Source organism: Leucoraja erinacea, chromosome 20 (genome assembly GCF_028641065.1).
Source record: "Leucoraja erinacea ecotype New England chromosome 20, Leri_hhj_1, whole genome shotgun sequence".
In the NCBI taxonomy this organism is placed as follows: domain Eukaryota; kingdom Metazoa; phylum Chordata; class Chondrichthyes; order Rajiformes; family Rajidae; genus Leucoraja; species Leucoraja erinaceus.
This window is the reverse complement of record NC_073396.1, coordinates 36,270,364-36,292,760: the sequence shown is the minus strand read 5'-3', so window position 1 is coordinate 36,292,760 and position 22,397 is coordinate 36,270,364. Positions and strand designations below refer to the sequence as shown.

General features: G+C 40.6%; 1 protein-coding gene across 1 annotated transcript in view; it reads left to right on the top strand.

Annotated features, from left to right (window-relative positions):
- The window catches only part of myh11b (myosin, heavy chain 11b, smooth muscle), a 153,337-nt gene that overhangs the window by 17,491 nt on the left and 113,449 nt on the right, over positions 1-22,397 (top strand). The window contains 1 exon segment of the mRNA XM_055651862.1: positions 10,503-10,659. Within this exon segment, the coding sequence (XP_055507837.1) occupies positions 10,503-10,659 (157 nt within the window).

Here is a 22,397-nt window from a genome sequence, read left to right as displayed (position 1 = left end):
GCTGCAGAACAGATTTACCAGAATGATATCACAATAAAAGATGAGTTACAGGGAATGATTGAAGAAACTCTGATTGTTCTTCTTGCAACATGAAAAGTTAACGAGATTAAACAGGCATGTTCCAAATTATGACTTTTGGCAATAAAGGTGGAAAATCTTTCTCTTACGGGGGCAACCAGAGGACAGATTAAAATCAACTGGCAAGAGGCTCAAAGAGGTGAAAGAAATAAATGCATTTCACGTGTTGTTATGGCCTGAGGTGCACTAACTGAAATTGTGGTGGGATTCAATCAAATAGTAACTTTCAAAAGAGAGGGTTTAAAGTGCTATGTGTAAAAAGTAAACTTTTCGGATAGCACTTGCAAAACGCAGACACAATTGACCAAATGCTGCCAATACTTAAATTACTACCTTGTCCCCATATTATAACAGTAACATCACTGACTGTCAAGTACTAAGATTGTGAAACCTGCTTTATTATTGTAAGTCCTGTCTATTCTTTACAACACATTACTTGTTTACCTCAAGCAGTTCCACAATAGCAGAATTTCCACTTTTATAATTATGCACCTCGAGCCAAGCAGCTAATTAGTTTAATTTTTTTTAATGATTGAATAGTCAATCTTATTATGTACATATAACATGTTAAAGTATTGCACATTGATACATTTAAGCAGTGCACAAAGGTACAAATTTGCTTAAAAATATAATTATCAAAGATTACTAGTGGTCTATAAGAGTTTGCTTACTCCTAAAATGAAACCATGTAAATTGATCCCCATGAAAGATACTGATCCGGTTGTTATACGGTTCATGGAGACTATTATTACAACTTATTAGTGCATTTAAAATTTACTTGTTGATGCCAAACTCTCCCCCACTGCAAAGTTAAGTTCATATTATCCTTGGGAAATTTCCAAAAGGATATGTATAGCTAATCCTGCTGCAGAAAAGTTCAGGGAATTAGGCAGGAGGAATTCTTCCTGTTATGCAAGATCATTTTCAGGCCTGGTTCACTATAATGTTAACATTGGGCATAGAAGAAAAACATAGAACAATACTGCAGAGGGCAAAGCTTTAAGATCAGAGGGTAATGTTGACCCAATGACCTTGGGAAAAAAGGTTCTCACTGACTTCCCTATCCATGCTTCTCATACTTGTGTATACTTCGATCAGTTCTCCCCTCAACCTCTGATGCTCCAAAGAAAACAATCCAAGATTGTCCAACACCTCTTTATAGCTAATAGTTCTAATCCAGGCAGCATTGTGGTAAACCGAACATATTAAGTAATTAAGTAAACAAACAGATTAATTGTGCAATACTTTTCTAAAATTACAAAAAAATTAAAATGAGTTAATGACTTTAAATAAAATTAAAATCCAATTTAAGTTTCAAAGAAAGAAACTAAAATATCACATTTGAGTCAAATTTAGATTTTGCATTGTTTTAAAGAAAATGTAGAGGAGATTTAATTGTTGAACATTTGGCACTAAACTTGGCTATGGACATTGGTCATCATTTATAATCACCTCTACTGACATTTAGCTACAATGACTTCAATGTAATTCAATCACTGGAGGTGATAAAATAAATGGCTAATGTTCTCACACCCATTTAGTGCCAGCAATAAGAATTAATTTCTTTCCCTGAAAGAATATCAGGAAAAACTGCAAGGACTTGCGTGTATTTAATTGGAAACAGGCCCTTTGGCCCACCGAGACTGCATCAACCAGTACACTAGTTCTCGCCTACTCATTAGGGACAATTTACAGAAGCCAATTAATTTACAAACCTGCCGTCTTTGGAATGTGGGAGGAAAATAGAGCACCTACAGGAAACCCTTGCAATCACAGGGACAACGTACAAACTCCATACAGACAGCCCGTAGTCAGGATCAAACTCATGCCTCTGGCATTGTAGGCAGCAAATCTACTGCTGCACCACTGTGCCCGTTTGCACAGAGACACTAAATGTGTTATCCAAACATATCCTGCTTACATCTAATATCATTCTATTCATCAAATACACAGTCAATATCTTAACAAAAAACATCTATAAGCTGTGCTAAGGAATATTTAATGAAAGTAGGAATACAAAATCATTAGAACGCAGTTCTACAAAAGTCCGAAGGAGGTCCTGACCTGAAAAATCATCTGTCATAGATGCATGCCTGGTCCGCCGAGTTCCTCCAGTACTTTGCTTTTTGCTCAAGATTACAGCATCTGTAATCTTTTGTGCCTACTAAAGTGTTGTCTAACAGAAATTACTGACTCCCCTCAACTTGACTGCAGTGACACTGTTTTAACCATATGGATACATTTTTTTAGAAACCATTTTAGACACATTACAGGTGCGTACACATCCATGGAACAAATATTTACAAAATCACTGAGAAATGTGTGATTTATGTACAGGAAAAATAGGTCTATCGAGGATGTCATTTCTCTTCCACAATGTTCAGCTCTGGATCACCTTGGTAATAAGAAAACCAATGTCAGGATGCTATTCATTGACTAGGGTAAGAAAGATTAGAGGGTTATGGGCCAAACCTGGGCAAATGAGTCAAGCTTTGATGTGTCATTTTGGCCGGCATGGACAAGTCAGGTCGATGCCTGTTTCCCTGCGGTATGTCTCTACAACTCTATCATCTTCACAATGCGAACACCTATGTTAGGATGCTCTTCATTGTCTACAGCTCAGCCTTCAACACCATAATACCAAGTAACCTGAACCCTAAACGTCTGGACCATGACTTTGTGGCCTCCATCTGCAACTGTCTCCTGGACTTCCCAAAGGTCTGAGTTGATCATAACATGTCCTCCACACTGACCTCAACACCAGTGCTCCTCTGGGTTGACTGCTCAGTTCCTTGCCCTACTCTCTGGCCAAGAATAAAGTCAACTCAGTCTTTAAGGTAGCTGATGATAGCACTGTTGTCAGTGAGATCAACATCAATGATGACATAAAGTACAAGAAAGAGATTGAGAGATTGTGTCATGGTGTCAGTACAAACTCTAACTCTTTCCATCAGCAAGATGAAAGAGTTGGTTATTGACCTAAGATTGGGAGTCGATGACAATTCTGTCCTCATGCTCAGAGCTGCTGTACAGATGTGGCCACAGCTTCAAGTTCAGTAGCATCCATATCACCAACAACTTCATCTGGACTTTTCACACTGATCCAGTGACCAACAAAGTGCATTGGTGTATTTCCTTTCTTAAGCACCTGAAATCTTCTTCAGATGCACTAGAGAAAGTATTCTGATGGGAAGCATCACAGCCTGATGTGGCAACAGCTCTACCTTTAACCTGAAGAGAGTGTAGAACACAACCAGTACATCTCAGGAGGACATGGATAAGTAACGTATGGGATCGAGACCCGGATCATCACCTATCCATGTCCCCCAGAAATGCTGTCTGGCCCGCTGAGTTACTCCAGCACATTGTGTCTTTTAAAAAAATAAACCAGCATCTTCATGTCCTTGCGTCTACAGCCCAATTCATCACAGGCTCATCACTTCCTTCCATTGAGTCCATCTTTATGGAATGTTGCATCAGGAAGGCTTGAATTATTGTCACGGTGCCAGCATCCCTGGTCATTCCTTTTCACTCTGCAAACATCTGGGAGAAGATACAGAAGCTTGAAAGCCTGGAGATCCAGACATAAGAACAGCTTCTTCCCTCCTGCTATCAGACTCCAGAACCTTTCTGTCCTGGGCCTCTTCCATTGTCAGAGCGAGGCCCAGTCCAAATTGAAGGAAAACGCATCTCTTTTTCTGCTTGGGCAGCTTACACCCCAGTGGCATGAATATTGATGTCTCTAACTTCGTAACCCTTGCTTTTCCTCACTCTCCAATCCCTCCCCCTTCCCAGTTCTCCAATCTATATGACTGTCTCCAACTACATTTTATCTCTGTTTGCTTTGTTGTTACCTTCTCCCAGCTAACAGTGATCTATTCTACATTTTCCTTAGTCTCCATCCCATTTGTCTAATTTTCACACCTTACACTTTCTTTTCTCTGTCTCCCTCTCCCATGACTTCACTCTGAAGAAGGGTCTCGACCTGAAACAACGCCCATTCCTTCTATACAGAGATGCTGCCTTTCCCGCTGAGTTACTCCAGCATTTTGTGTCACCTCTTTCTTACACCCTTCCACAGACTCTGTGTAATGATAGACACATAGTTGTACAGTTTACTTTGTGAGCTTCTTGAGAACAAGCAATTTCATTGCACCCTGGTCGATATGACAATAAACTAATCTGAATCCGAACCCGAAACTTTGCATTCCTTCACTTCCACCAATTTTGGAATTTGACAACAAATTTATCAAACTGACCCCCTGGACAGCACCCCTCAGTGCAGAATATTGTTTGCTGTTGATAGACACAAAAAGCTGGAGTAACTCGAGCACTACACATTGTTTGCTGGTTCTTCTATGTTGCAGGACATGGCATATTAACACTCCACTATGCCAGAAAACGGTAACCAAGGACATGTGAAAGCACAAAAATCTCAAAGCAGCTCTTTAACTTTAATTTGATCAACAAATGTGCAAAAATGTTACAGATTACAAGCATATTGTGCACTAATTAGTCCAGCTTTTCAGATTATATTTTATTATAGAGTGGGTAGGAATGAACTGCAAATGCTGGTTTACACTGAAGATAGACACAAAATGCAGGAGTAATTCAGTGGGACGGGCAGCATCTCTGGAGAGAAGGAATGGGTGACGTTTCGGGATACTGTATCTGTATCTCCCTCTCCCCTGATTTCAGTCTGAAGAAGGGTCTCGACTCGAAACGTCACCCATTCCTTCTCTCCTGAGATGCTGCCTGTCCCGCTGAGTTACTCCAGCATTGGGTGTCACACTGCAGAGTGGCACAGCTTGTCAAACCACTGCCCCACAGAGGCAGAGACCTGGGTTCAATCCTGACTTGGGTGCTGGCTTTGTGGCGTTTGCATGTTTCCTCTGTTTCATCTGGGGTTTTCTGCTTTGTCTCACATTCCAAAGACGTGCAAGTTGGTAGGTTAATCTGTAATATTGCCTGTGCCTCTGGGCAAAGTAGAATCGGGGGAGTGGAGAGTTAATTAATCTGTTGGAAGATTAAAAAATGGGTTTAATGTAGGATTAGTGTAAATGGATCATTAACTTGGCAGTGATGCTGTTTTGGTGTGTAGTCCTCTGACGATGAAAGATAATTTACCCATTTCATGGTTACTTTTTTGTCAATTATCTTAAATACATTCTCTCCGATTATGGAAACATTTTTATCCTAATGACTCCTCATAATTTTGAAGGTCTCCATTTTATTTTGGACTTAATCTTCCTGCAGGAAGGTCCAGCTTCTCTAATACTTCCCCATCACTGATTTCCATCATTGTTATCATCTCATTAAATCTACTCCCCTCCAAAATTGTGGCAACCTTTCAAAAGTGGGGCATGCAGAACATCTGAGCAGTTATTCTATTTATGTTAATATTATTTTAAACATGGACATTTGCAATGTTATCATAAGAATGAGGGATGCTTCATATCTCCAAACAGAGCTTGGAATCCATCTTAACACATTCCTTGCTAATTTTGAAGTATTGTTCTCAAATAAAGACAAGAACATACAAAATAATATATTAATTTGTGCTCTATTCATTAGATAGTGAATTTCTCTTAGACCCACTCCAGTCCTTAATAACAGTGGTGCAGCGGTATAGTTGCTGCCTTACAGCAATTACAGCACCAGAGTCCCGGGTTCGATCCTGACTATGGGTGCTGTCTGTACGGAGTTTGTTTGCTCTCCCCGTGACAGTGTGTATTTTCTCCGGATCGTCGGTTTCCTCCCACACTCCAAAGACATTCAGGTTTGTAGGTTAATTGGTTTGGTATAAATGTAAATTGTCCCTGGTGCGTGTAGGATAATGTTAATGTGCCGGGATCGCTGATCAGCGTGGACTGGGTGGGCTGAAGGGCCTGTTTCCACCCTGTATCTCTAAACTGGACTAAGCCTGGGGTCACTTTCTACCATAATTTCTCCTTACACTTCTCACTTTCATGACTACATCTGAACAAGATAATATCATACCATAGCCAAACTAAATCAATAATTTCCCATTGGACAATTCAAGAGCAGAGGCATCTGCTCCGTATGACTATTTTTGGGTACAAAATAAATAGAGTGGCTTTTTTCAATAGAATTGGTGGATACAAATTAGACTAAACATAATGGCCTACAGGAGAGCTCCTGTATTTATTTACTTTAGTCAAAAGTAAAGCAATGTTTCGAAGGTTCACTTCCAGAAACCACTAATTTCTGTCATTTCACAGAGCTCAGATTGCATGCTTGTGGAAGATGTCAATAATAAGGCATGGTTTACGTGTGTTTCAGGCACAGATTGTCACAGGAGATGTATAGAAGCTGGGATGTTGAGTATAGAAGCTGGGATGTAATGTTAAAATTGTACAAGGCATTGGTGAGACCAAATCTGGAGTATGGGGTACAATTTTGGTCGCCAAATTATAGGAAGGATGTCAACAAAATAGAGAGAGTACAGAGGAGATTTACTAGAATGTTGCCTGGGTTTCAGCAACTAAGTTACAGAGAAAGGTTGAGCAAGTTAGGGCTTTATTCTTTGGAGCGCAGAAGGTTAAGGGGGGACCTGATAGAGGTCTTTAAAATGATGAGAGGGATAGACAGAGTTGATGTGGACAAGCTTTTCCCTTTGAGAATAGGGAAGATTCAAACAAGAGGACATGACTTCAGAATTAAGGGACAGAAGTTTAGGGGTAATATGAGGGGGAACTTCTTTACGCAGAGACTGGTGGCGGTGTGGAATGAGCTCCCAGTGGAAGTGGTGGAGGCAGGTTCATTGGTATCATTTAAAAATAAATTAGATAGGCATATGGATGAGAAGGGAATGGAGGGTTATGGTACGAGTGCAGGCAGGTGGGACTAAGGGGAAAAAAATTTGTTCGGCATGGACTTGTAGGGCCGAGATGGCCTGTTTCCGTGCTGTAATTGTTATATGGTTATATGGTTATATGTGTTCAACCAGAAACAGGCCCCAACCCAATGACTTCCTTTAAGAAGGAGATGAGGAGGAATTTCTCAAGTCAGAGGGCAGTGAACCTGTGGAATTCTTTGCCACAGACTGTGGAGGCCAATGGATATTGGCAGAGATAGATAGATTATTGATTCTTGATTAGTACGAGAGTCAGGGGTTATGGGGAGAAGGGAGAAGAATGGGGTTAGGTAGGAGAGACAGATCAGCCATGTTTGAATAGCAAGGTAGACCTGATGGGCTGAATGGCCTAATTCTTCTCCTATCACTTATGACCATATGACCTAGGTTAAGACAACAGGGAATGATCTGTATGTTTTAATGTAGAACAGTACAAATGAAGGAGTAAAAAGTACAATTTAATGTGCAATTAATTAGAAGAGTTTATACTTTCAGTATTCGAGATGCCAGTAAACATTTTAATGATCAGATTTTAACTATGTTTGGTTTTGGGAAATATTCACACGATGGTAGCAGGACATTTCTATCTCACACATAAGCTATATTAATAAGGGTTTGAAGAAGGGTTTCGGCCCGAAACGTTGCCTATTTCCTTCGCTCCATCGATGCTGCTGCACCCGCTGAGTTTCTCCTGCTTTTTTGTGTACCTTCAATTTTCCAGCATCTGCATTTCCTTCTTAAACAGCTATATTAACAATATCAACTTGAGAATTTGGCAGATACTTCTAATTCAAATCCTGCAACACAAATTAGGGAGGTTATGATCGGTATGAGTTTGTGTTTGCTGAATTATTGGAATAACAGACTTATTTACTCAATAGTTTCATGATTTCAGCAAAGTTTTGTAATATACGTTTGAACATCATTAGCATGCAAATCTAACACTGACTGACGACCTCCCAAAATGTCTGCTTCCAGGGTAGACCATAAGTAGGGCCACCTTTTATTCTTTCCTCATTACATTAGAGCATTGAGGGCGTTTATAACGCACCAGGTTAATTCCAGTTGAGATCAGCTAATTTAGAATAGGCTGCTAACAACATGATTACTTTCGTGAACTATGTTGCCAGTACATCAATGTGAAAGAACAAAATTAACATTAGCACAGAGTTACTGTTACAGATGCCTTCAGCAGTCCTATCATTTCCTCAATCTTGCACTCTTAGAACTTTTGGAGTAAGTATTCAGTGACTGCTTTCATTGGGCAGGATCAAGCCTACTGTTTACCCATTGGATGTATAATCAAAGACTCAAGGAATCAAAGAATAAAAGACCTGCAGGCAAGAGGGACTAGTGTAGCTGGGACATGTTGGCAAGTTGGGCCGAAGGGCTTGTTTCCACACTATATCACTCTGACTCTAAGAATTATTCATATTTGGGCCTTTCTTGGAATGTGTTGATGAGGCGAATAAGATAGCTCTTGGGAGAAGTGCCCAGCCGGAGAAAGTGGGCCATGGGATGAGGTTTTGGAAGAGAGCTAATTCTGGGGTCAGAATCCTAGGGTCAGAAAATGGGTTGGTGTGCTGGTGAGAGAATGTGAGGAGATGGTTGGGCAGGGGATTCCTATTTCTGTGTAGTTAATTGTGAACTACATTCCTTTTGGTTTCACAAACTCACTTTTGGTAAATTGAGATCAATTTATTCTGTAGTTATTTTAGTTTTCTTTCTAGTTAAAAAAAAAATAATAATTGGACAAATTCTTGTCATTTACAATGTGTAAGGCAAACACATTAGGCAGATATTGCTTCTTGATTCTTCAAACCTACATTGCGTTCAAACTGACTTAAAAGATTAAAGGGAGCCAACTTTGTGTGGCTAAGATTATGGTTTATATCTGGGCCACTCATCTCACTCAATGTGGGAGTGACCCAGATATAGGCAGGATCAAGGCTTTATTATTGTGATAGCTTCTTATTATAGACCTGAACGAGGAAATGGTGTAGGGAGAGGGTTGATGTGACCAACCAACCAAATGTCTATTGTCTTGATAATGTCATCATTGTATGATAAAAGTATAGATGTCTTTGAATCAGGCAAAAAAGAGAAACAATACAACCTAGTACTTAAGCATGACACAGTTCAGTGATAAAAGTGGCTAATTAGTAACAAGCATTAGTTAACAAAACCCAAGTTAGTAAGAATGCAAAGAAAGCCACCTGTTTTTGTTATAATTTTGCATTTTCAATAAAAATCCTATCGCATTTTAGATATTCTATAAACAGTTGTATCCATGGGAAAGTAAACAAACCATTGTAGGACCTAACAATATTTATGCTCTCAACTTGAAATTATATAATAAGATATTTTTGGCATGAATTTTATATTGAGAATGTCATTTGTCAAGGATTGTACTGGAGGAATTAGAGTTATAGACACAGTCCATACTGAAGATACTCGAGTAATTGCATAATGTATTCTGCCCTATTTTTCCATTAATTTCTTCACTTGTCAAATGGCAGTATGTTGACCATTAAGCTTGTAATGTAGAAATAATTATGTTTGGAAACAAACTTTACAAAGTCAGTATAGAGGGCATGAAGTGCTGGTGTAACTCACCGAGTCAGGCAACATGCTGGTGTAACTCAACGAGTCAGGCAACACCTCTGAACTACAAGTTCTCCAGTGATGCTGCCTGACCCCCTAAGTTACTCCAGCACTTTGTTTCCTTTTGTGTAAACTAGCAATTCCTTGTTTCTACAGACCCAATATAAGATTATTTTTTATCAAATAACAGCATCCTATAATAATGTAAAGCCTGAGTTACAGAACTTATTTAATTATCCTCCATATTATATCTCCCAGACCTCCCGACCCTCTCCCTGGTTCTCTTGCACCCCACATCTATATCTTTTGTTCTACATTCCACTCCCCATCTTGTTTATGTATCAGATTCTATCATCCGCACATTTTAGTCTTCTTCACTTATTACCCCAGCCTTGGTCACTATCTCCACCCATCTCTCCCCCTCCTGACTCATGTTCCAATCAACCCCAACTCACCCGAATCCACCTACCCCACTCCTTTCCCTGACCAGCTTTACCAAATATCTCCCCTCTACTCCATCAGTCCAAAGAAAGGAGTTGGAAGGAAATGCAGATGCTGGTTTAAACTGAAGGTAGATACAAAATGCTGGAGTAACACAATGGGACAGGCAGCATCTCTGGAGAGAAGGAATGGGTGTCACTACTGGTCGGAAGAAGGGGCTCGTTTTGAAGGGAAACGCCACCCATTCCTTCTCTCCAGAGGTGCTGCCTGTCCCGCTGAGTCACTCCAGCATTTTGTGTTTAATGTCAGTCCAAAGAAAGGTTTCTATCCATTTCCCTCCACAGATCCTGCCTGACCGCCATTGAGTTCCTTCAGCAATTTATGTTTACTCACGATTCCGGCATCTCGAGTCTATAGTGTCTTCAATTCTGTATATTTCTTGATTTTGAATGACGTTAATTTGATTTGTGAATAAATCATACTTGTTTTTCATTCTTTTCAGACATACTCAGGTCTTTTCTGTGTTGTCATAAACCCATACAAAATGCTGCCCATCTATTCTGAGAAGATTGTAGATATGTACAAAGGGAAGAAGAGGCATGAGATGCCACCACACATCTATGCCATAGCAGACTCTGCATACAGGAGCATGTTGCAAGGTAAGACAGCAACACCACCTGCCATACTGCCTATAAAGCTGATGATAATATAATCATAGAAGACTTTAAGATCCTATCTGAAATAATAATGACTAATTAACTCATTAGGATGCAGAACCATGCCTCTCCTTTCAAGAGTAACTATTCAGCAGAATCAAACCATTCTTTGAAAATCATCTCGGAATGGGGTTAAATTATTTTGGACTGAGATGAGGAAAGATTTCTCTTTGCCGACTGTAAGTCTTTGGAGTTATTTAGCCTGAGGTGCGCTGTGAATGCTGAGCCGATAGGTACGATTGATGCTGAGATGGACAGATTTTTGGACAATAAGGGAATGAGGATATATGATAATCAAGTGGGAATCTGGAGCTGAAGTAGAGGATCGGCCATGACCTTACTGAATAGCTTTTGCCGCTGACACTCACCATAATGTTCTCAACCACGATTAGAATTAGAGTTAATGAAGATTTAGTTTATTTTAGTTTAGTTTAGAGAGACAGCGCAGAAACAGGCCCTTCGGCCTACCGAGTCCGCACCGACATGCGTTCCCCACACATTAACACTATCCTACATGCTACACTAGGGACAATTTACATTTATACCGAGCCAATTAGCCTACAAACCTGTACGTCTTTGGAGTGTGGGAGGAAACTAAAGATCTCGGAGTAAACCCACAGAGGTCAAAGGGAGAAAGTACTAACTCCGTACAGACAGCACCCGTAGTCAGAATCGAACCCGGGTCTCTGGCGCTGTAAAGTGACAACTCTACCACTATGCCACTGTGCCCCATAGAGTTTTTACTCTAAGCGTTTTCTAAACAATTCCATAACACAGAACAAAATAAAAAACCCAAATTGATTGTCTTGTAACATAAACGTAGTTAATTCTTTTGCTTCACTTCTCTCATTGTAATACTTAATTATTTTGAAAAATGTCCTTTGATAGCTTGGGAACATGATACTATTGCGTTTACTCTGTACAATTTACATTACCATTTAATGTGATTATTGTGCATTACCCAGCCTGGAATGGTAATTGATTGTAATCTGTACAAAACGTGCCATAAATCAGAGGAGCAACAACCAAATGTTATGGATGTTGTCTAAACTCCAGGATAATGTTACAGTTTTAAACTGCATCTCATTTATCTCCATGCAAGTTGTAAGCTTCACACATTCTTAAATTCCACGAGAAAAATGACGAAATAAAGATCAGCCCTGCTCAGGAGAGTTGAGAAAGACAATCAACGGTTTATTTGAAGATATGGTGATGGCAATGTAGGCAATTAATCAAAGAATTCTACTATTTAGGGTGCAGAAAAAAAAAAAAAATGAAATGATTCACTATTTAGGGTGCAGAAGTTGAACTTTATGCCATCAATTGTGAAGTAAAATGGTAAGCACTGTGCAGAGAGTCAATGAAGTTTCAGCATCTGGATAAAAATTGAATGTTTGATTTGCCGGAGCATAGAAACAAGGAATATAGGAATAATGGATGCGTGGAATTTAATCAGGTATGCTAATTAAGCAGCAGAGTTTTCAATGATTGGTAGTTTTTGGAGGGTGGACCTTATTTAGTGGCAATAACATTATCGGGGGGAATTGGGCGTGGGTAAGTGTTAGGTAAGCTGTAGTTTACACAGAGGGGACCAGGTGCCAAGGTTTAGTACTATTGGTGCTGTAGAGCTTGATGATCATTGCTGTGTCCAGTTGAATACAGTGACAATGGTGGTGGACCAATTGACCACCTTAACAGGTCAAAAGGTGACCATTAATGACCACCTTAATGGTCATTAAGGTGCCCATGTCACCTTACCCTTCTTGCGCACCGGTATTATTAATGCCCTCTTAAAGCAGATAGGAGAACACAAGACAGATCACTTAGCAACCACCACAGAGGCAGGGAAGATATGTGGTGGAACAGGTCTTCTTGATGTGCTGGTCAAAACCAAACCCATGGCTGTGGATGCCGCATCATATGGTTCAGCAGTGAACAACAGCATAGACGGCCTGATAATCCATTGCTATAAATGCGTATTGGAATGCTGGGAATGAATTAATGCAAGGACATAATCATAGAGAAAAATGACTGGAGGAACTGTGTTGAATGTGTTAGACAAGTTGGGAAGGAGGAGTTTGTGCCACAAACACAGTCACCAATGACCTTGCCACGTGTAGAATCCTGGGGCTATGAATAGAATGGAAATAGAATGAGAAAACAACTCGATCATGGCCCACCTGATTTATTTGGATGAAGAAAGGGAGAATGATCGGTATTTGGAGAGCAATTTTGGCATCATATCTGAGGAAGTATGTGCTAGCTCTGGAGAGGGTCCAGAGGAGGTCTACAAGAATGATCTCAGGAATGAGTGGGTTTACATATCACGAGCTTTTGACGGCACTGGACCTGTACTCGCTGGAATTTAGAAGAATGAGGGGGGACCTCATTGAAACTCATGGGCTTGTCCCACTTACGCAACTTTTTTGGCAACTGCCGGCACCCGTCATAGGTCATTACAGGCCGCCGAAGGATTTTCAACGTGTTGAAAATCCAGCGGCGACCAGAACAAGGTATGACTCTTTGGGCAACTACTCACAACCATACAGGCCTCACCCCGCGATATGTCGCCAGTGTGTCGCCTGTATGGTCGTGAGTCGTCTCCATAGTCGCCCAAAGAGTCGTAGCATCTTTCTGGTCGCCACTGAATTTTCAACGTTGAAAATTTTCGCCGACCTGCAACGATCTATGACGGGTGCCGGTATTCGCCGAAAAAGTTGCGTAAGTGGGACAGACCCATTACCGATTAGTGAAAAGCTTGGATAGTGGATGTGGAGAGGATATTTCCACTGGTGGGAGAGTCTAGGGCCAGAGGTCAGAGCCCAAGAATTAAATTACATTCCTTTAGGAAGGAGATAAGAAGGAATTTATTGAGTCAGAGGGTGTGTGAATCTGTGGAATTCTGCCAAAGAAGACTGTGGAGTCAAGTCAATAGATATTTTTAAGGCAGAGATAGATAGATTCTTGATTAGTACAAGTGTCAGGGATTACGGGGAGAAGGCAGGAGAATGGAGTTAGGAGGGAGAGATAGATCAGCCATGATTGAATGGTGGAGTAGACTTGATGGGCCGAATGGCCTAATTCTGCTCTGATCACTTATGAGGATGAATGTTTAGTTTAGAGATATAGCATGGAAACAGGCCCTTCGGCCCACCGAGTCCGCCCCGACCAGTGATCATTGCACATTAACACTATCCTACACGCACTAGGGACAATTTTACACTTATACCAAGCCAATTAACCTACAAACCTGCACGATTTGGAGTGTGGGAGGAAACCAAAGATCTCAGAGAAACCCTGCAGACAGCACTTGTAGTCAGGATCAAACCCGGGTCTACGGTGCTGCAAGTTCTGTAAGGAGCAACTCAACCATGCCGGTGTAGATTTATTTTAAGGGACAAGTTAATGATTGTTCTTTGAAAGGATGAGGGTATAATATAAAGAGAGCAATGGATAACAATGAGGCCAAGTAAGGTATTTAAATGGTCAAAAACTGATGAGATGACATGCACAATCCCAGAGTATTATAAAGGACATTTCCCACCCCGGACACTCCCTGTTTGAACTGTTGCTGTCAGGCAGGCGGTACAGATCTACAAGGACAAGGACGAACAGACTAAAAAACAGTTTTTACCCCACTGCTATAAAAGCACTAAATGTAGCCGCCAAGGAACGCAGGGGCGATACATACTAAGGGACTGCGGTACACTGTGAAATCGACAGAAGGATGGAGGGTTGGGTGTTTATGCGTGCTATTTTTGTGATATTTATTTTAGTTGTTTATCTTTTAATATTTCATCTTGTATGTATCGTTAGCTTTTAGAAATGTTTGAATGGTGCACTGACTGGCTGACATTTTTTAAATTTTGTTGTACATTGTTCATGTTACAATGACAATAAAGAAACTATTCTATTCTATTCTATTCTGAGATGCAATTAAGTTAGTCACATTCGAGTGGTTACCTTGAAAGGGGTAAAGTAGGAGGGGAGTGTAGATGTAGGCTCACTGGAACAATGACACATTGGTGTGATCAATCCAGACGTAAAGGAATTTGAAGATGAGTTCATATCTGTGAAGGATCTCTGTCTTTGCAGTGATGGAGCTGATGGTATTGTATGTGGGGAAGGGTATTTGAAGAGGCAATATCAAATATGTTCTGAGAGTTTTATTCAATTAGGATACTGGATACTTAGCATACTTTGCACAGACAAAGACATGTCTCATGATGTCCATGTAAGCACTTGCTTTATATTTGAGGAATTATCCCTTTGGACATTAACTGGCTTTGTTCACATAAACTTTCTAACCCTTTTAGTTTGTCCACTCTCCCATGCAATAGCATGGATGAATTATTAACGACATCTAATATTTGTGTACTTTTTATGCAACCATGAATACTTGGACAAGCATTTTGAATGTCGCTGAAAATTAGGCAACAATCTAGAGCAATAAATTAGAGCAATTTTATGTTGTTGGGGGAAGCCACAAACATTGTATTGAACGAATAAATGGTTAGTTGGCATGAGTCAGACCATATAATTTTAAACAGATGTTATGTGAAGTTTATTGAATTCCAGAGTTTCATTTAAACAACTTAATTATATAGTCATGTTTCAGAAACCATAGCAATAGGTTTATCTAGAGAATGGATATAACTATTGTTTGGTTTTCTAACACGCAATGCATGCAATGTTAACACCAAATTATGGAGAACTTAGAACATCGGGAATAGTTAACTTCAATTAATTGTTAAAATGGTTATCACCCTGATTAATGTACTATTGTGATCCTCTATATTTTCTATAGTAACGGCCTACAGAAGTCACCGCTTCTCCACTACCATATGTCTTTGCCACTAGGAAGCCTGTTATTGCTTGGTACCAAAGAACCCTCTCCATGATGGTCACTGTTCAACAACAGAAAGGACCACCATGGAAGGGAGACAGAGTACTTGCCTTCAATGTATGTGGGCAGCTGACCTCATAAATGGAGTCCCTTGCCCACAGAGGCACAAGGCATGGACTCATTATTCAGATGGATTTCACAGAATATCTGCACTGCCACAGATCTTCAGTAACCACCTGGAGACCCGGAAATGGCACAACATGCACAGTATTAATAACTCAGGCATGCACAATCACACAGCAACAGCTGGGTTCCCCGGTCAGGGTCAGGGTTTAGAGATACAGCACGGAAACAGACCTTTGGCCCACCGAGTCCACGCAGACAAGCCATCCCCGCACAGTAAAGGGCCCTGTCCCACTGTACGAGCTAATTCAAGAGCTCTCCCGAGTTTAAAAAAAGAATCAAACTTGTGGTAAGCACATAGAATATATGTAGCGGGTACGTCGGAGCTCGGGACGTCTTTTAGTGGCTCGTAACGCTAACGGCAGGTACTTGGGAAACGCGGTAAGCTCGGGAAGACTCGTGAAGATTTTACTACATGTTAAAAAATGTCCACGAGAGGCCCGAGTACCTACGAGCGGCCATTACCGTAATTCTCCGAGTTCGAATCAGGGGAAACTCGAGAGAACTCTTGAATTAGCTCGTACAGTGGGACAGCCCCATAACACTATCCTACACACACTAGGGACAATTTACAATTTCACCAAGCCAATTAGCCTACGCACCTGAACGCCTTTGGAGTGTGGGAGGAAACGGGAGCTCCAGGGAAAAACCCATGCAGGTCACGAAGAGAACGTACAGACAGCACCCATACTCAGGATCGAACCCAGGTTTCTTACGCTGTAAGGCAGCAACTCTACCACTACGCCACCATGCCGCCCCGGATAATTTTATTCATGTCTCTGAGAAAGCTTGATGAAGGATTGCTCCTTGTTTTAGTGGGAGTCATAAACAAAGATCATAGGTTGGGCATCCGTGGTAGCAAATAGATCGATATAGAGACAAATACAGACTTTTCAATCCCTTAGAAGATTGGTCAGTGTGATATGCATGTGAGGATTATTAGCCCAGTTCCTGGATTCATAGCATATCTGTGGTCGAATCTGGCAACAAATTGCCAATAAAAATGGCACATGGATTATTGACACATGAACTAGTGTTGTAGTCAATGAAAGGAGTAGAAATCTTTATTTATTGATTCTATATCTGGTTTGAGTGCTAATCCTGAAACAAGCTGTAGAAAGAAGAGCATTTTCCCTTCCCTGGCTCCCACATTGGAAAGAAAATGATAGAAACTGACTCATTTGTGTGTTATGACCAGTGTAATGAGGGTGAACTCAAAGACTTACAATATGTACAGGAGGTGCTTGTAACATATCTCAAGCAATATTAAACCGTCATTCTTCAGTGTTCTGAATGGTATGAGAAGCAGGCATCAGATTTCTTCATTGTCCTCCATTTCTCCCTCTACCTTCTCTGATTTAATCAATTGGGTCCATTCGTAAGACAAGCAAACCAGAAAATGACCCAGTGTCACTGAGGAAGCTGCTTCTGGAGATAGAAAACAACAGAATTTTGAAATATAATCTGCAGCTTACTTCCAGCTGAGCCTAGACCACTTCACTTTGACACGCAGTGTTTTCTGACATCAGGCATGTACCCCCAGGACAGCAGAAACCAATTATATCTCTTCACAAACAAAACAGGAAACCACTATGAAATGAGACCAGAAGCAAAATCATTCTCATCCTTTTAAAAGTACAAATAAAGTTACATTTTGTAAACAATGGAAGAAATGTACGAATTCATTTACAGTATTGTGTGAGAAGGAACTGCAGATGGTGATTTAATCCGAAGATAGACACAAAATGCTGGAGTAACTCAGCGGGACAGGCAACATCTCTGTATAATGCTTTTTGTCCGTAACTGATTAAACTAAAATTGAGCGTATTTCCTCAAGTTTTATGGATTGTGCACCCGATTAGTTTTATAAGTAAATATGAAGTATTTGCAACTCTCCAGTTTAGGCCTGGGGTCAGCAGAAATTGAGGATTAGCCAGGAAACAGCTAAATACAACCCTGGAGAATAATACTGTAGTTCTTTTGATTTTCTCCGCACATTGCTGTTTATTAGTTATAAGAATAACAGATACAGATGTCAGCCAAGAATCTTGCAATTGAGCGATGAGAAGTCTGCTTTCTTTCCAAATGCATGGAGAGCAGTGGACAGTGTGGATGGGTAACCTATGATGGGAGCTAGGGGGAGGTGGAACAGTTGGAGGCTCAGGACCCCATCCAGTCAGTATTGGCAACGCTAACAGTAAGGAGATTGCTCTGCAGAGTTTGGTCAAAATGCATTTCTTGGACCAGGAGAAAGCAATGATGAAGCACAGCCCAACAGCTCTGCAATGAGTGAGATGTGTTCTGTTTACTTTACAATTCTTTGAGTAGTAAATGAAGCCCATAAAAAGGCAATTGTAAGAGATTTGCTGCCAAGTTTGGAATATATTCCGAGTCCTGATGCCAACATCTGCAATGTTTCAGCTGCTCTTCTTGGCAATGAATTAAACATTTGACTGAATCGCTGCAGCGATTCTTTTAATTCTTCGTCAAGTATTACCATTAGTTGGGAAGATTTCGAATTACCATGTCAATTCGTCTTTAGTTTTTTGAGTTACGTACACATTTCCTGCAGACAATATGCTGGGCCACTGATAAAACAAGTAAAAATACCCGTGTCACTTGCACACCATTGCGAATCCAGCATGACTTGCTGTTTTTAAAAAGGCAAAAATAACAATGATTGTTGACCAGCTAAAAATATGATTCTGTGCTGCCTGTGAAAGCCAAAGAGGGCTCGAATCAATGGATCTTCCTGCCAGATTAAAGCACAAATTTAACAAAGGGAAAGGTGCAAACATTTGATTAATGAGCTCAGCAGCTCAAGTTACAACAAAATCCTGAATAGCTTTCAGCCTGTTGCTGCAGTTAGACAGTTAGAGCGTCAACTCATGGCAGGAAGAATCTTGACATTCAATGCCACAGTTTGAAGTTTGGTCCTGGCAGAGGAGAACTTGCTTTTCCACAATGTTTTTTTGTAAGAATCCAAACATGCAATACAGCCCATGAAGTATTTTTGAAGAAAGGGAGAGACACAAAGTGCTGGTGTAACTCCTCAGGTCTGGAAGCATCCATGGGGAACATGGATAGGTGTTGTTACGGGTCAGAACCCTTCTTTAGGCTGACAATATTTGTGATTTTTGATGACAACTACTAACTTCCACCCTCACTACCATCATTGTATTCATTTTATTTAGAGGTATGAATGGTTAGCTATACTTTGCTGTCACTGTTGCACTATCAGAAACACAAAAAAGACACAGGCAATTACCTGAGGATGTCCAAATAATGTTTTTTTTTAATGTTAAGAGGGGAATAAATAGAGTCCAAGAGTCATACAGCATTTAAACAGGCCCATTGGCCCAGCCTGCCCACATCAACCAATATGCCCTATCTACACCCACCTGCTTTTGGGCCACAGCCCTCTAAACCTATCCCATCCATGTACCTGCCTAAATGTTTCTCAAGCATTGCAATAGTATCAACTGAAAGCTTTTCCAAACACCCACCACCCTTTAGGTAAAAGATTACCCCTCAGCTTCCCAGTAAATCTTTCCCCCCTAACCAAAAACCTATGTCCTCTGGTTCTCGATTCCCCTACTCTGGGCAAAAGTTGCGTTTTCCTAATCTATTCCTCTAATGTAGAGGTGTACAAAATCATTAGAGGAATAAATTAAGAAAATGCCACTTTGAGCTGGCAGATCTAAAGGCTTCTCTCATACATTGTTCTTACTGATGATGATCATCCCCCATTAACTAAATAGTAGAATATAGGGCAGGAAAATACAGTTACATGAAAAGAAGGACTCCACCCAACCAGATCCTGGTTTAAACCGAAGATAGACACAAAAAGCTGGAGTAACTCAGCGGGACAGGCAGCATCTATGGAGAGAAGGAATGGATGACTTTCAGGTGGAGATGGGGACTCAAGTCAAGGTCTCTTCCTTCCAGAGATGCTGGCTGTGTTACTCCTGCATTTTGTGTCTCCATACAGTAAGACTGGTTTCACTAGTAATTAGTAGCACCAAAAGCTTTTCGTTGATCAAAAAAGGAATTGGGGTCATGTTTGATCCTACCTACTTGCCAGAAATCTTGAAGGTGTTACAGGTTGCACACCTGCCTTGGAAGTTTGCAAATACTGCAAATACTTCAAATACTGCATATCTCGGAACCGCAGACCCTCAGCATAGGAGCACCGCAAGGCTGTGTACTCTCCCCTCCCCTCTACTCTCTCTACACCAATGACTGCACCTCTACTTTCTTCAGTCAAGCTTCTCAAGTTTGCAGATGACACAACCCTGATTGGACTGATCCAGGATGGGGAGGAATCTGCCTACAGACAGGAAGTGTCACAGCTGGCGTCCTGGTGCCATCACAACAACCTAGAGCTCAATGCTCTTAAGACAGTGGAATTGATTGTAGAATTTAGAAGAGCTCCCCCTCCCTTCACCCCACTCACCATCACCAACAACACAGTCACATCTGTGGAGTCTTTTAAGTTCCTGGGAACCATCATCTCCAAGAACCTTAAGTGGGGGGCTACCATCGACTCCACAGTCAAAAAGGCACAACAGAGGATATGCTTCCTGCGGTAGCTGAGGAAGCACATGCTGCCACAGGTAATGATGGTCCAATTCTACACGGTCATCGTAGAGTGTGTCCTCACCTTCTCCATCATGCTCTGGTTTGGCTCAGCCACCAAGCACGACATCCGAAGGCTGCAGCGAATCGTCCGATCAGCTGAGAAGGTTATTGGCTGCAACCTTCCCTCCATTGACAAACTATACACTGCAAGGGCCAGGAAGCGAGCGGGAAAGATAATCTCTGACCCCTCTCACCCTGGCCACAAACTCTTTGAATCACTTCTCTCTGGAAGGCGACTCCCGACTGGGGTCAAAGCTGCCACAGCCAGACATAAAAACTGTTTTTTTCCACGAGTAGTTGCTCTACTTAATAACCAAAAATCTGTAGCCTCCTTTTGCTCTGGTATTTTATTTAATTCACATGTATATTCAATAATGTTTTATTATTAATGTTTTATGTTTTATGTGTCATTCCTAACTGTCACTGTATGTCGTTGTCACTTGCGAGCAGAGCACCAAGGCAAATTCCGTGTATGTGAATACTTGGCCAATAAACTTATTAATTCAATCAACTCCAATTTTGACTCAGAATTCTGAAAGAGCAGCCAAACGTCCCAAACAAATGTGGTGGGGTCCTTATGTGGAAAAACACATAGAGCTGTTCTATGTTGCACTGAGGTTCTGACATATCTGTGTCTAACCAGGCAAACCCTTTCAGAGTTTTAAAAAAGAACATGTAAGATGAGGTGACGAGAGATCTATGCATATGATGCTTTATATTATTCACATTAATGGGAAGGTTCATAAGAGAAAGGGGGAAAAGGGGCTCTTAAAGAAAGAGGAATATATTTTATGGTTGAAATATTAATGATCAGTTTGCAATAAGCTCTGGCTTCCTTTAAATTATAACTGAAATGTGAGTGCAGTATCAAAAACAATTTTTGTAACCACACAGATTTACTAAATCATGAAAGATACAAAAGATTTAAAAAATTCAGGAAAACTGGCCATTTCTGGTATTTCTAAGGATGGAATCTAAGGGTGTTTTGATATAACTTGAATGGAGGATACCTTATACAGATCATCCATAGGTAAATACGGTTGAATGCAAAATAAAGTAATTTTAATCTTTTTTGTATTACAACGTATGTAAGTTGAATCCATCTTACATTTTTTTTAATGGCTTTCTTGTTTAATGTTTTTCTGCCAATTTAGACCACATGGTCCTAAATTATTTCAGAGAACACATGCCTACTAGCTCCCACCCTTACTACCACCTTCTCAGTCCTTTTATTTGAGGGAATGAATGGTCAGCCACACTTTGCTGTCCACTGAGATGTAGAAAAGCAGAAACAAGCTTGTTTCACTCATTTCATAAAACCACTAGTTAACAAACTACTTAGGTGATTCATTGGCACAATCTCTGCTCACACGAAAGATAAAACTACTTCATCCCAATGCGATGCATGTCATTGTGACAAGTAGGCAGCTTGACCTGCCAAGCCATATCTTTTGGAGTGAAACAATATTTTTGGGAAATATGCGACGTGTATTAGAACTGTGTCGTACATTTTGAAAATAAGCATCATTCCCTGTTCATCTCTGGATTCACAGTTGTTCTTACATTTCTTGCCTGTACACGTACCAGATGTAACAATGCAGTGATACACACAGAGTGAAATTATTAACCCACTAAAACAGATGGGGAGTACAATCTATTTGTAAAATTGGATGGAAAGAGAACACATAACCAGTACAAATAAGGTTACCATTAGCACCTTTCACACGTTTGCTTGGTTTCTCAAAGAATTTTGACAAACCTGTTCATAATTTGCCAATTTGGAAGATATAAGTAAATTCTGTTGTTTAAAAAAAAAAAATGAGGCTTTAGAATGACCTAGTACAGTTTGGAGAATGTAACATGAAGGATAAAAAATAGCTGCAGTGAGAAGAGGTTCCAGTCTGCTTGGCTTTCTCTGCTGTTTTTTCCTTATATGGTAAAGCTGGTGACTGGTTGCTTCCTTGTGATTGAACTGTGAGATTATGTTAGTAATGCAGTAGACACAACTGGG